The sequence below is a fragment of the Orcinus orca genome, chromosome 19 (assembly GCF_937001465.1).
Source record: "Orcinus orca chromosome 19, mOrcOrc1.1, whole genome shotgun sequence".
Lineage (NCBI taxonomy): Eukaryota > Metazoa > Chordata > Mammalia > Artiodactyla > Delphinidae > Orcinus > Orcinus orca.
Genome location: NC_064577.1, coordinates 33,874,418 through 33,887,435, shown reverse-complemented (window position 1 = coordinate 33,887,435; position 13,018 = coordinate 33,874,418). Strand labels below are relative to the sequence as shown.

Genomic DNA, 13,018 nt, shown 5'->3' with positions numbered 1-13,018 from the left:
GACTGCTGACCAGCGATCAGCCCAGGGCAGCTAAGGAAGTCTCCAGTCCAGTATTTCCAGGGAGCTGGTGCCAAGCCCCTTTCTGTTTCCAGTCTCCACTCATGGCTTTCTCTTGTGGGGAAACTGGACACTTAGCATATTCTGCCAGCAAGGCTAGTTTTACTAGTTTGGCAAAAATCTTCCCAACACCCTAAGACTGAGAAACTAGGCTAACCACTGTGCATGGACATGGGGTGTTCCTAATTGCCCACCACTCATTAGCAGCTGATCACGGTTTGCCTTGCAGCCTCTCCTTCTGTCTTCACACTGCTATGTAACGCTCAGGAATTGATGCCCGCTCCCCCAAATTGACCTCCAACTATTTTCAAACAGGGGCTGCACTACTGAGGCTGAGTGGTGGAGAGGGAAGACTTGTGAATGGAGAGACCAGGCACTTTCCTTCTCTGCAACCAGGGAATATGATCCTGAATGGCGGCCCTGGCAACCATCTCACCCACACCTCTATGTAACCCCTGTGCTCAGAGCAGTATGTTTGTTAGCTGTCCAAAAATATGTATTAACAGCCTGTTTTATGGTTCTTTCTTTTTGGCTGGGGTGGGAGATAGGCGTAGAGAAGCATCGACACGAAAGTCATTCCTTCTTGGTTCAGGCACCTCTCTGAAGACCCAACGCAGACTAGATGAAAACATTGATCCAGTCTCCAGGCAATGGAACTGGAGAGGCAGGCAATGCAGACCTCACCCTCTGAAACGTGGTAGTGTCACCCTCACCCTTCAGTCTGACACCAGGCCCTAGGACGGCTCTTCCTTCAGTCCTAGGCTTGAGAGCGCTGTAGGCCCGGGACTTAGCTCATAGGGTGGGAAGGGAACAGCACAGTGCAGGTCTCGGCCAGCCCAAGAGATCTGTGCACACTTGTGTCCCCTGTAGCCTGGCCTGTGTCACTTCCCACAGGCGCCGGTGCAGGGAGGGCGGGCCCCTCTTGGAGAGTCCCGAATGTGCGGGTCTGGGGCCTGGAGGGACAAGCTCTCTCTCCTCTCTCCCTCCAGCAAAGGGCACTGCCTGTGTGCTTGTCCCAGGCCTGTCGCGAGGAGACGCTGGCTTCCCAGACACCTGCGGGAACAAACGAAGACCCTGCGAGAGCACGTGGGTCCTGCATGCGGAAGGGGGCCAAGCAAGGGGCTATCGGCCCGGGACTGCTGCGGGGAACAGGGGGCAAGGAGAGAAGGAGGTCTGGCCTGGCCTGGACGTCCGAGGGTCGCGAGGATGAAAGAAAACGCTGGGTTGCGGGGCGGGGGCTGGGGGCCGGGGGCGGGGGCGGGGGCGGGGGCGGGGGCCCGGCCCTGCCCTGCCCTGCTCGGCCCCGCCCCGCCCCGCCCCTCCCCAGCCTGTCTTTCGAGGCCCCGGCCCCGCCCTAGCCCCGCCCCTAGAGCTGTGAGGTCCCGCCGCCGGCCAGTTGCCGAAACCGCGGCCCCGCCCCTCGGTCAGCGCGGCCCCGCCCTACCGGGGGTTGCTAGGGGAAGTGACGTCACAGCGCGATGGTGGTGGCTCCTTCCGGCAGCTGAAGGGGGTTTAGGCCCGGGAGATCCGAGTCCATCCGCGGCGGGGAGAGGGCAAGCGGGGTGGGCAGGGGCCGGAGCAGGGGCGGCGGCGCTCGGACTGTCCCATCCGTCCCGTATTGAGGCGTTGGGAGCGGCGGGGCGGCTGGAAAGCGATGGTGAAAGCGGGGCCGTGAGGGGGGCGGAGCCGGCAGCCGGACCCGCAGTAGCGGCAGCAGCGGCGCCGCCTCCCCGAGCTCAGACCCAGGAAGCGGCCGGGAGGGCAGGAGTGAACAGGTCGCGCCGCCGCCACCGCCATGGAGCTCAGAGTGGGGAACAGGTACCGGTTGGGCCGGAAGATCGGCAGCGGCTCCTTCGGAGACATCTATCTCGGTGAGGCGCCCTTCCCCGCGGATGGGCAGCCCCAAACCGGCGTCCCCCGGCCCCGGTTCCGCTCCGGCCCCCTCCCCGGCGACCCCGCCCCCGGCGGCCCCAACCCCAGCCCCCGCCCCGGGCATCCCCTCCGGCCAGTGGCGGTAAGCCTCGTCCCCGTCGGTTCGGGCCTCCCAGTTCCCCCAGGCAGGAACTTGCGGCCTTTCCGACCCGCGCCCTCGAGGGCACCTGACCAACGTGCGCTCGCGGCCTTTGGGGAGCGGCCGGGAGCCTCGGTTAGGCCCTCGCTACCCGCTCGGCCCGGCCCTCGCTACCCGCTCGGCCCGCCCGCCTTGTGTCCGCTCCCGGTGTCCCTCCACGCAGACAAAGGGCCGTCGGCGAGTGCGGCCCCCGCGTCCTGCGCGCGTGCGGTGGGCACGAGTAGAGTCCGGGGCTGGCCGAGGCTTCTTCGGCGCTCCTCGTGACGATGCAGCCCCGGCTGACCAGCCCCTCTGGCCCGGGGTCTGGGCCGTGGACCGCAGGTGGCGCTCGGGGTCGCCTGGGGGCCAGTAGAGTGGTCGTTGAGAACATTTTGCGCATCCAAGTTCGGTACTAAGTACCTCGGCGTAAACGAGAATGACATTCAGGTGATTCGGGACAAAGTCAGCGCTACGGTGTTGGGAGAATTAGAGGCAAATAAAGTGGTAAAGCTCTGCTCATGAGCTTGTCCTTTTGCTATGAAAACTCTCCAGGTACACTGGAAAAAAATGGGATTAGAATGTTCTGGATTGTTTCAGATTTACAGTGAAAGAATGCACGTGTGTGTTAAAAGGTTGGCTTGAGTCTTAAAGTTGGAAGTTTTAAAAATATAAGCGTTTCTCAGAGAAATTGTGTGTAAGTTACTCCTACCCCCGCATTTGGGGACATCCAGCCTGGCCCGCAATGCATGTGCAGAGGGACTGTCATTGTGCAAGTTTGGGGGTGAACATGCTCTGCTTGCGCAGCCCGCTCTGGTGTTTCTGTTTGGCTGGTGTACTTGTCAGGGAGGGTCAGGAATAGATTTGTATGTCAGTAATGCTTCTGGTTATGCTTTTCAGATGGTCCCAAGTGTGTGTGCTCACCGCCCCATCCTTGCCTCTTGTTACCTGGAGAGGATGCACGACCTCCTGGGCTAACAGCGTAAGAGGATTCCACACTTAGGGTAGTTCATAACTGCTTTTGGTACCCTTACCCTACAGTGTAATCCTGTCACATCGGTATGTGCTTTACTGCCCTGCTGAGTAAAACACACTTTAGAGATACTTGCATTTTACTATTTAAATATTTATGTCCAGTAGTCAGCAGTTGCCTTCTCAGCAGTGTTTTGGGAGGCGAAGTGCTGGGTAAATGCAAGCTGTTTGCCTTATTTATAGAACAATAGATTTTGGCAAAAGTTTTAACTTAGGATCTAGGAGCTGTACTGAAAAACCAATCTATTAGCCACCCTTACACAGATATGAAAAAGTAGATATTTTCAACATTTTTGTTCTCTGGTCTGAAACCTTGCCAGACAGTTTTCTGCTTTCCGAAGCTGCGTTCAGACAACCAAATCGTGGAACGTTGTCACCAAGTCATTCACAAAGAAGTTGAGAGTTTTGTGGGAGACCCTGAAAGCTTATTCACAACTGTGTCCTTTGGGCCTCACCTTGTGCTGGGCACACCAGTGGTGCTTGATCCAGCCAGGCACCGGCTGACCGGTCCCAGAGGGGTCTGTCCTCAGTTTCCTCCATCATGTTTATCCTAAAATGGATAGACTGTGGTTCTCGCGCCCTAGTTATGAGTACCCACATGGCCCACCCACTGGAGTACACGTAGAGTTACTTGTGTGGGGTTGGGTACAACTGATTTGGCTTTGACTCTTGGCCCAGGTGGTGGTCCCTTCAGGCTACATGCTACCCCACTGAGGAAATGTGAAGTGGTCTTGTTAGATTAAGATGTGACTGGAAAGGTGGGTCAGAGGAAGCTCACTATATACTGAAGTTAAGGGTCACAGATGACCGATCCAAAGACCATGGGATGGATTGAGTCTTCTGTACCATGTTTTTTTTTCTATTTGTTAGGCAACTAGTCATTAGTTGAGGAATTCAGTCCTCATCTTAAAAATCGTTATGTTCTACGTATTCTAGTGTGACAGCAGTTAAAGTCGTTCCTACTACTGTCATTTTGCTATAGGTCAGAATGCTCTTAACTCCTCCTTCTTCACCTTCGTTTAAATGTGGGGTTTGGGGTCTTGGGTTTCCACCTGGGACTTTCTAGTGCTTTCAGACGTTTGAAGCCGGGGGTGGGGGGGGAAGAGAGAGCTGTCCTTCAGCTTGCCGAGTACCTTATGGACCAAGAAGGCCCAGTGCTAGCCTCCCTTTCCAGCAGCCTGCTGTGCTGACATGAGCATGTGGCAGTGTGCCCTGCAGGTTATTCCAATCCTTCCCAAACAGCGTGAGCCCCCTGTTCTCATGGAGTTCTGTTCTTGTCCCATGTCTGTCTTCTATAGGTGGTGGCAGTACCTCGGACCCTCCTCCCTGCCCCCCATTCATGATTGGTAGAATGGTGGTTTTCTTCCTGCTAGCTGTTGGCATTTGTGCTTGATCCTGTTGCTCTGTCAATTTATCAGAGGATGGCCTCATCTGTCCAGCTGTTACCCAGGTGGAGTGTGTGGTTTGGCTTCATCACATACACAAATGCTTTTGGGGATCTAAAGCTTAGTAACCTCTTCATATTTTTGATTTTCATGTTTTTCCCCTCGCTGACTTTCATTTCTCTTCAGTGGCACCTAGCAGGGTGTCTGGCACACAGTAGGGGTTCCAAAATGGTGGCTGGCTGGCCAGGAGAGGAAAGCAGTTGCCTGTATGCAACTTTCGTAGTCACGTGCCTGTGTCCTTTAGGGTGGTGGCTTGAGTGTTCATAGATACCGCATCAGCTCTCAGTGGTTGCCCTGTGAGAGTGCCCTTTGCCCTGCTGTTCAGAGGCCTCTCCCTATTTCTTTGTCGATAAAACAGTCATCAATGGGAGTTACCTTTTTGTCCCAGGACAGGGTCAATCTTGGAGTTAAGTTCATTTATCATCTGCCTTTGCTCAGCTTGAGGGGCATAATTTTGTTTTCCTAGGACCAGCATTAATCTGTGTCTAAACATAGACTAACATCTTCATCTAGTGAGGGGGAACTCCTGTCTGGCACTGGAGCTGCACAAAAGAGCTGAGGTTGTGGGTGATAAAAGACCTCACTATAAACAGACACTGAGTAAACGTGATGTGCCACTTGGTTTTGACTTGCTCTGAATCTGGAACCCAGAGCTCAATAGTATCTTTCAGATTTTTGTTCCCCATCTAGAAGTACTTCTAAAAGTTACCTGTTGTGAAGGACCAGGTTTTGTAATTTCCATTCTGTGGCAGATCAGCACTTTTGTAAAATGTTAAAATGTTAAAATTTTAAAATGTTGCAGCAATGTCATGTTGCTATCAGAGCTCTGGGGTGCTTCCTCGCTGTCCTGTATTTGTCCCCTTGTGGACTGGTGGTAGTTTGAGGACAAGACTTGGAGCAGCACTGCCAGTAGAGCACAGGGGCTGCTGTCAGCCAGGGAGGTGGGACAGGACTGCAGGGCTACAGTGGTGGACCACCTCAGTTTTGCTCAGTGGTCTCTTATGTTTGGTTCCCATGGAATACCCAGAACTTGCAGTGCTGCTGTTTCACCCAGTGGTGAAGACCTCTCAGAGGAGGCAGCCTGCGTGTGTGCTGCCCTCAAGTCTGTTTGGTAGAGAACCCAGCCTCCCCTCTTTGAGTCATCAGACTCAGGGCAACCTTCACAACTGTGATGCTGTAGAGGGCTGTTTCTGTTTGCAGGTGTGATCCTGGGGGAGGCTGGCTCTGTTGCTGGTGTGATCCTGGGGGAGGCTGGCTCTGTTGCTGGTGTGATCCTGGGGGAGGCTGGCTCTGTTGCTGGTGTGATCCTGGGGGAGGTGGGCTCTGTTGCTGGTGTGATCTTAGGAGAAGTGGTCTGTGTTTCCAGGTGTGATCTTAGGGTAAGTTGGCTCTGTTGCTGGTGTCATCCTGGGGGAAGTGGGCTCCTTTGCTGGTGTGATCTTAGGGAAGGTTGGCTCTGTTGCTGGTGTGATCCTGGGGGAGGCTGGCTCCATCTGCTGGTGTGATCCGGGGTGGGGGGGGGAAGGCTGGAATTCATACTGTGTTCCAGAGTTGCCTGTGGTCATTTGTCCCCAAGACTGTCAGTATTGCAGGGTGACTCAGATGTTAGCTTTACCAGCCACAGTACAGTAGAACCAGAAGTGTCCTCAGCCTTCCTGAAGGTGCTAGTTCAGTAGGTAGCCTGTGTGGGCCCAGGCTGTGTTGTCACTGAGAACCTGCCTCCTGGCAAAGGTGACAGGGCTGACATAGTTGGAGGAGTAAGTGTGCTATCATCAGAGGCTTCTCTGCTCCTGCTTTGGGGTGGGGGGAGTTGCTGATGTAACTAGTAAGGTGAGTCATCTGTTCCTCATGGGCTGGTGAGTTCAGTTCAGAGTGCCAGGTCCTCACAGGAACTCAGAGTTCATTTTTCGTTTGCACAGTACGTTTTACAATGAAGTAATTTCTCTTGTAGCTAGATAGATTATCCTAGCCTCAGGGAGGAAGAACAAAATGTATTACCTGTCTTTCTTCTGAGTGCCCAGGAGTCTTTGTGGAATGGTAAATGGAGTTCTTAAATTTAGAATGGTCCCTGGCAGTGATCAGATTGTGGTTATTCCCATGGAACCCCAGCATTGGTGACCGGTTTTGGATCCAGGCCCGCTAGAAGCAGCCGCATCTCAAGCAGCTGTCTGAGCAGACTAGAGGAGAAAGTTTCTCTGTCCTTCTTGGGCAGTTACTGGGTTCATGAATATCAGCAGACAGCTCTCCTGCAGGTCATCATTGTTCTAATGCTTGCTCACCTTACTCTGCCTTTTATCCGGGAGTCTTAACGTTCTCTGTAACCAGTAACCCATTCATCCCACAACTCCCTCATGAAACAGACTGCTGGTCTCCCTGCTGAACTCAAATGGTGAGGGAATCTGAGTTGCCAGGGACTGGCAACATTGCTTTGCCCAGCAGGATGGGTCTGGGTTCTGCCTGGGCTGCTGGAGCCAGTGTTAATTCCTTCACGAATAACCATACTACTGGGAAGGATTAAAGTGCTTTATACTTAGAAGGAACTGGTGAGGAAAGCAGGGGGAGAGCTAGGTATGTGCTTTCTAAAGACTGCTTTTCCCATTCTCTCCAGTGAATGCTTCTTGAGGGAGGGCTTGTAGCATAGCTTTGGGTCAGATTGGAACTCAGGAGCATTCGTGTGTGAAGCCTGGAGGGGTAGTGGTTGTCAACATTTGCAGGTCCATATTGTAGTAAAGAAGAGGACGGCATCTTGAGGTTAAAACTCTAATCTTTAATCACGATCTGGTGACCAGGAGGTGTGAGCAGATGTATTGCCGGTTTTAGCACAAAACTAGCAAAAGGTGAGTGACAAGTACACTTTGCATAGATGTGATTAGGGCTTTGAAAACAGAGCCCAGTCCTGTTTCAGTGTCCATAGGAGACGCACAGTATGTCCTGGTCCCTGGGAGGGGAGAGGTGTGCTGGGCCTCCCTGGGCCTGGCCTGGCCTGTGATGGCTGAGTGATGGCTCCTGCTGTGTCGTGGGAACCGAGTCCCCTTGAGAAGCGACCTGCTGTATGCGGCTTGGTACCTGGGCCACATGGACTGGGATGGGCTGAGGCCATGTGAGAGTTCAGTGGAAACCCAGCCACCTCTCTGGAGAGAGGCTCGCACACACCCAAGACCTGTCAAGGCAGCATGGAGAAATGGGGCCCACACGGAATGTGTTGCCCTGGGACTCCCCACGGTCTGGCTTTGGGTGGGTGAATACAGGGCTGACCAACAGGCTGGATGAGAAGGTTCAGACCAGATGGGGGTCCTGTGGAGAGAACTGCATACCCTGTCTCTCAGTCCCCTGGTGATCAGAGTAGAGCCATATGGAAGTAGGTGATGTAATACCAAATAAGACTTTTCTATACGTATCAAATATTCCTGTTTTAAAAAGTGAAAATAAGGATATTTTCCCACAGGGGTTTATCTACCACTGACAGCATCTTGTAGTAGAAAGTGGAGTGCATCCATCACCTGGTCCTCCTTGGAAGATTCAGATAGCACTCGTTGTTTCTCCAGCGTGTTGTAACATTGGGTGAGGTGGTAGACACCAGACGATTAACGTTTGTGATTTTCTTTCTTTGCCAAGGTACGGACATTGCTGCAGGAGAAGAAGTTGCCATCAAGCTTGAATGTGTCAAAACCAAACACCCTCAGCTCCATATTGAGAGCAAAATCTACAAAATGATGCAGGGAGGAGGTATGGTCTTTACCTGTTAAGAAAACCAAGGTGGTGTTTGATGAGGGAGAATACAGATGTCATGAATCACAGTCTGGTTAATTAGGAAAAGGGGCAGAAGCGTTCATACCCTTGACCCCATCCTGTGGCTTCCTTCAGATACTGTCTGAGAGGCCTGTAGAGGGGCTCACTCGACAAAAAGAAACATTTTATGCTTTTTTGCATAAATATTCTCTTCCTTAGTTTCGTATTACGTACTGGTGTCTTTGAATGCAGACTTGTGTGAACGCTGACCTAGAGCTTGCTGCTGGTCCTCCTGTGCCGCCTTGGTCATGCCTGCAGCTTTGGGATGGTCTCTGCAGACTCTCCTGAGTGAGACCCCTTCTAGCTTAGTTACTGTCCCCATTCTGTGAAACCTCCCCTTGGGCCTGAGGGTACCTAATATCAGAGTGCCCATCCTGATTTCAGAGTCTACCTTTTAGAATTCTCTGGACTTTGAGATTGTTTGGCAGGAAGGGGTTTTATTGGGGGTCTCAGAGTCCTGAAGACACTGCAGCATTTTGAAGGGTGTGCCTGTGCTGCTCCCCAAGGAGCTCAGGAAGCCCAGGCACATCCCTGAACGTCTTGAGCTTTCTCTGGGGACGGGGCTTCGTGTGTGAAGAATAGCTGTGTTATTTCCTTTTGGATACCCTTTGAAGCAGAAACCCCCATGATACTTTCATAGTTGGGGGGGTGGGGTCGGGACAGCTCTTGGCACCTTGCCAAAAGGAAGCTTGTCTTCAGAGTCTGTGTTGGTCCTTTGGTCAGGTGGAAAGGGAGGACTGGTGATGTGATTTCTTGACGTCTTTGCTTCACAAAGCAGTTTAATCTGTGCTACTTACTACCAGAAACCAGCATATCTCAGCTGACGTAGCACAGGGTGTCTCTTTAGCAGCAGATATATCTTAAAGCAACACAAACAGTCCTATGAGACGACTGCAGAAGGGTGTGTCCAGTGCCGCTTGTCCTGGGCATTATGGGACCAGAACAGGCTGTGGGTTCTCAGATGGCACATAGGGAGGAAACTCCCTGGCCCCTCCTGTGCCCAGGGAGACGTTGGCAGAGGACCCTGCCAGTGTGTCTGTCCTCTGGCGGCCCTCAGCAGGCTTCTCAGGCATCAGGGATGGTCTACACAGCTTTTAAGGTGGTGATGAGTAGGAGGAGGTGACTTGGTTTATGGCCTTCGTGGTGGGAGGAGCTTAGTGCTGGGGGTTGGATGAAACCTTCTGACTGAAAAGCTTGTGTGTTTGAGGAGCAGCATCTCAGAACTCAGAAGCTGGGCCCCCAGGGATGGAGGGAAGAAGAGCTGACACCCAGGGAGGAGCTGGTGTAGTAGATTGAGACTCAACAGAGGGGGACTTCCCTGGTGGTGCAGTGGTTAAGAATCCACCGGCCAATGCAGGGGACACAGGTTTGAGCCCTGGTCCAGGAAGATCCCACATGCCGTGGAGCAACTAAGCCTGAGCGCCACAACTACTGAGCCTGCGCTCTAGAGCCTGCAAGCTACAACTACTGAGCCCGTGTGCCACAACTACTGAAGCCCACGTGCCTAGAGCCCGTGCTCCGCAACAAGAGAAGCCACTGCAACGAGAAGCCTGAGCACTGCAACGAAGAGTAGTAGCCCCTGCTCGCTGCAACTAGAGAAAGCCTGCACGCAGCAACGAAGACCCAACGCAGCCAAAAAGAAATAAACGAATGAATAATTTTTTAAAAAGACTCAACAGAGGGAATTCCCTGGCAGCCCAGTGGTTAGGACTCTGTGCTTTCACTACCAGGGGCATGGGTTCAGTCCCTGGTCAGGGAACTAAGATCCTGCAAGCCCTGTGGCGCAGCCAAAAAAAAAAAAAACTCAACAGAAAGGAGTTTATTTGGTTTAGAACAAGGTCTCTCCTCAGGAGCATAGCTGTTTTTTGTGGACGCTGTCTTCTGCAGGAGGACAGGGAGCAGCATCCTAGGTGCCAGTAGCCCCCCGCCCCCAAGTTAAGGTGATCAGAAATGTCTCCAGACGCTGCTCGATGCCCCTGGGTGCACTGTCGCTTCCTGTTTTGACCCCCTGCTTTAGGACGTAAAGGATCACTTGCTCTCCTGGTCTTCCCATGCCCCTTCTCTAGGATCCTGGAAACCTACTGGGATTCCAGACATAGATCTTCTCCTGTCTGGCCCTTCCCCACGCATAAGTCAGGTTTTACTCCTGTTTCAGATACACACTTGGTGAATACTATCAGGGTGTAAATTTCTGTTTTAGAAAACAGATTCTGTCCAGGAGAGCAGAGAGCAGCATCTTGGTACTGTTCTGTGAGTTCGTCCTAGCCAAGATAAAGCTGGGATGGCAGAGGAGATAGAGTTCGGCTCTGCCCAGAAACCTCACAGCTCTGCTGTTGACCAGCCTTCTACATCCATCTCATGTGGGTGCATCTCTGATCGTGGCTCTTTTTATGTTAAGTTCTGTGCTTCGTTGCAGGTGGTTGATATTGACGGCATCGTAGGAGAAAGCTCGAAGCCCAGGGCCTGCCTTGCCCTCTCTAACTCGTAGTACAGGGTTGCCCGGGATGCTGCCTCATGATGGTGGCCTTGCAGTGCTTGGCTAGAGACAGCTGCTGTGCTGGGTCACTCAGGTCCCCTAGGGGAGGGGTTAGCATTAAAAACAAAAACATGTTTTGGGGGTGGATGAAATGGGTGAAGGGGTTCAGTTGTATGGTGACATTTGATAGCCAGACTTATTGTGGTGATCACCTTTTATTAGTGTATACAAAGATTGAATTGTGTTGTACACTTGAAACTAATATGTTATATACCAATTTTACCTGAATAAAAACAAAAACAAACACACGCTAGTGTCAGGTATTGTTAAGAGCGTTTTTAAACATGCGGGCACGTTCTCCGCCACACAGTCATGTGCAGTGGGTATCATCAGCCTCGTGTAACAAATGAGGAAACTGAGGCTGTGTCCAAAGGACAGAGATCTGAACTTGAGCATTGTAGGTCCCAGGCCACTCCTGCACAGCGGCCCTCCATGGCGGTCAGGGATCAAGAACGTGCCCCAGGGCTTCCCTGGTGGAGCAGTGTTTAAGAATCTGCCTGCCAATGCAGGGGACACAGGTTTGAGCCCTGGTCTGGGAAGATCCCACGTGCCGCGGAGCAACTAAGCCCGTGCACCACAAATACTGAGCCTGCGCTCCACAGCCCGTGAGCCACAGCTCCTGAAGCCCAGGTGCCTAGAGCCTGTGCTCTGCAACAAGAGAAGCCACCGCAATGAGAAGGCCGCGCACAGCAACAAAGACCCAACGTAGCCAAAAATAAATTAATTTAATTAATTAATTAATTAAAAATACCTTTAAAAAAAGAAGAAGAAAGTGCCCCAGGTCTAGTTGGAGCAATAGGTAAAAAACCTGAAATAGAAATAATTTTAAGTTAATTACGTTAGTGAAGGATATGGGTGGACACCAAGTTTTTATCAAAACAGAGTGGCCTGCCAGGCAGAACCTAGAGGCTAAGGCTGAGGCTGTGCTTCCCAATCCTAATAACCCCACAAAGTGTCTTTAGACCATGTCCTCCTTCGGGAAACTCCAAGTGGAGAACCTTTGTTTAGTTCACAGCTGCTTCTGGTCAAGGTTCATGGCAGGTGTGGGACAGGAGTGTGGGCCCTTTGTATCAGAGAATCCAGGCCAGGGGTGAGGGTAGGAGCTCTGCGCTGAGGGTGGGTGGATGCCGCCAGCAGTGTGGCTGTGGGGCCACCAGTGAGTAGAAACAGGCAGCTTCACCCGAGTTCACTCTCTCTCATCTCATGTGCCTGTCCAGTTCCCGCAGTGTATTTCAGACAATCACGCTCTTTTTGCTATGAAATGTTTTATGGTACTTAAGAACATATGTAGCTCGTGGCTATCAAGAATACTAAAGTGAACCCCCAGAACTCCCACCTTCTTGAAAGAGGGAGCAGCACGGCCCTTGGCACCTGTGTGCCCACCCCAGGGCGCCCTCTCTGCAGCTGCCCAAAGCCTGTCTCCGCATGCCCTTGCCTAGTTTGTTTTTATTTTTTTAGTATTTATTTATTATTTGGTTGCACCGAGTTTCAGTTGCGGCAGGTGGGATCTTTGTTGCAGTATGCGAGATCTTTTAGTTTCGGTGCGTGAGGTCTTTAGTTGTGGTGTGTGGGATCTAGTTCCCTGACCAGGGATCAGACCCGGGCCCCCTGCATTGGGAACGCAGAATCTTAGCCACTGGACCACCAGGGAAGTCCCGCCTAGTTTGTTTTTAAAGTTTTGATTCCTCGTCATCCTGCAAGAAATTGGTTTTTAAAAATCTAATGACAGGGCTTCCCTGGTAGCACAGTGGTTGAGAGTCTGCCTGCTGATGCAGGGGACACGGGTTCGTGCCCCGGTCCGGGAAGATCCCACATGCCACGGAGCGGCTGGGCCCATGAGCCGTGGCCACTGGGCCTGTGCGTCCGGAGCCTGTGCTCCGCGATGGGAGAGGCTACAACAGTGAGTGGCCTGTGTACCGCAAAAAAAAAAAAAAAAAAAAATCTAATGACATTGTCCAGAAACATTTGGCCATTGTATTTACAATTGTTTTAAGGTTGAATTGCCAGACACTTCATGAAAAATTGTATTTGTGTTAATACTGAGTCCCCATATTTATATTGAAACTTCCCGCAAATCAAATGGAAAGCATTTAGCTAGCGCTCTCCCTCATT

At 52.2% G+C, this 13,018-nt stretch overlaps 1 protein-coding gene and 1 long non-coding RNA gene across 8 annotated transcripts in view; one reads left to right on the top strand and one right to left on the bottom strand.

Annotated features, from left to right (window-relative positions):
- Positions 1 to 346: 346 nt before the first annotated feature.
- LOC125962163 (uncharacterized) lies at positions 347 to 2,254 on the bottom strand. Its single transcript, XR_007473651.1, has 3 exons — positions 2,157 to 2,254; positions 1,502 to 1,701; positions 347 to 1,110 (listed from the first exon to the last, which is right to left on the bottom strand). It is a non-coding gene; the product is annotated as an uncharacterized LOC125962163 (long non-coding RNA).
- Positions 1,527 to 13,018, top strand: part of CSNK1D (casein kinase 1 delta) — a 38,740-nt gene continuing 27,248 nt past the window's right edge. For 3 of the 7 annotated variants that reach the window (XM_033438811.2, XM_033438812.2, XM_033438814.2), the window contains exons 1-3: positions 1,674 to 1,928; positions 7,371 to 7,418; positions 8,197 to 8,307. In XM_033438811.2, coding sequence (XP_033294702.1) covers positions 1,853 to 1,928; positions 7,371 to 7,418; positions 8,197 to 8,307 — 235 coding nt within the window. In that variant the 5' untranslated portion in view covers positions 1,674 to 1,852. Of the gene's footprint in view, positions 1,929 to 7,308; positions 7,419 to 8,196; positions 8,308 to 13,018 lie in introns of all 7 variants that reach the window. The other 4 variants (XM_033438813.2, XM_004275599.4, XM_004275600.3 and 1 more) reach the window with 2 other exon arrangements.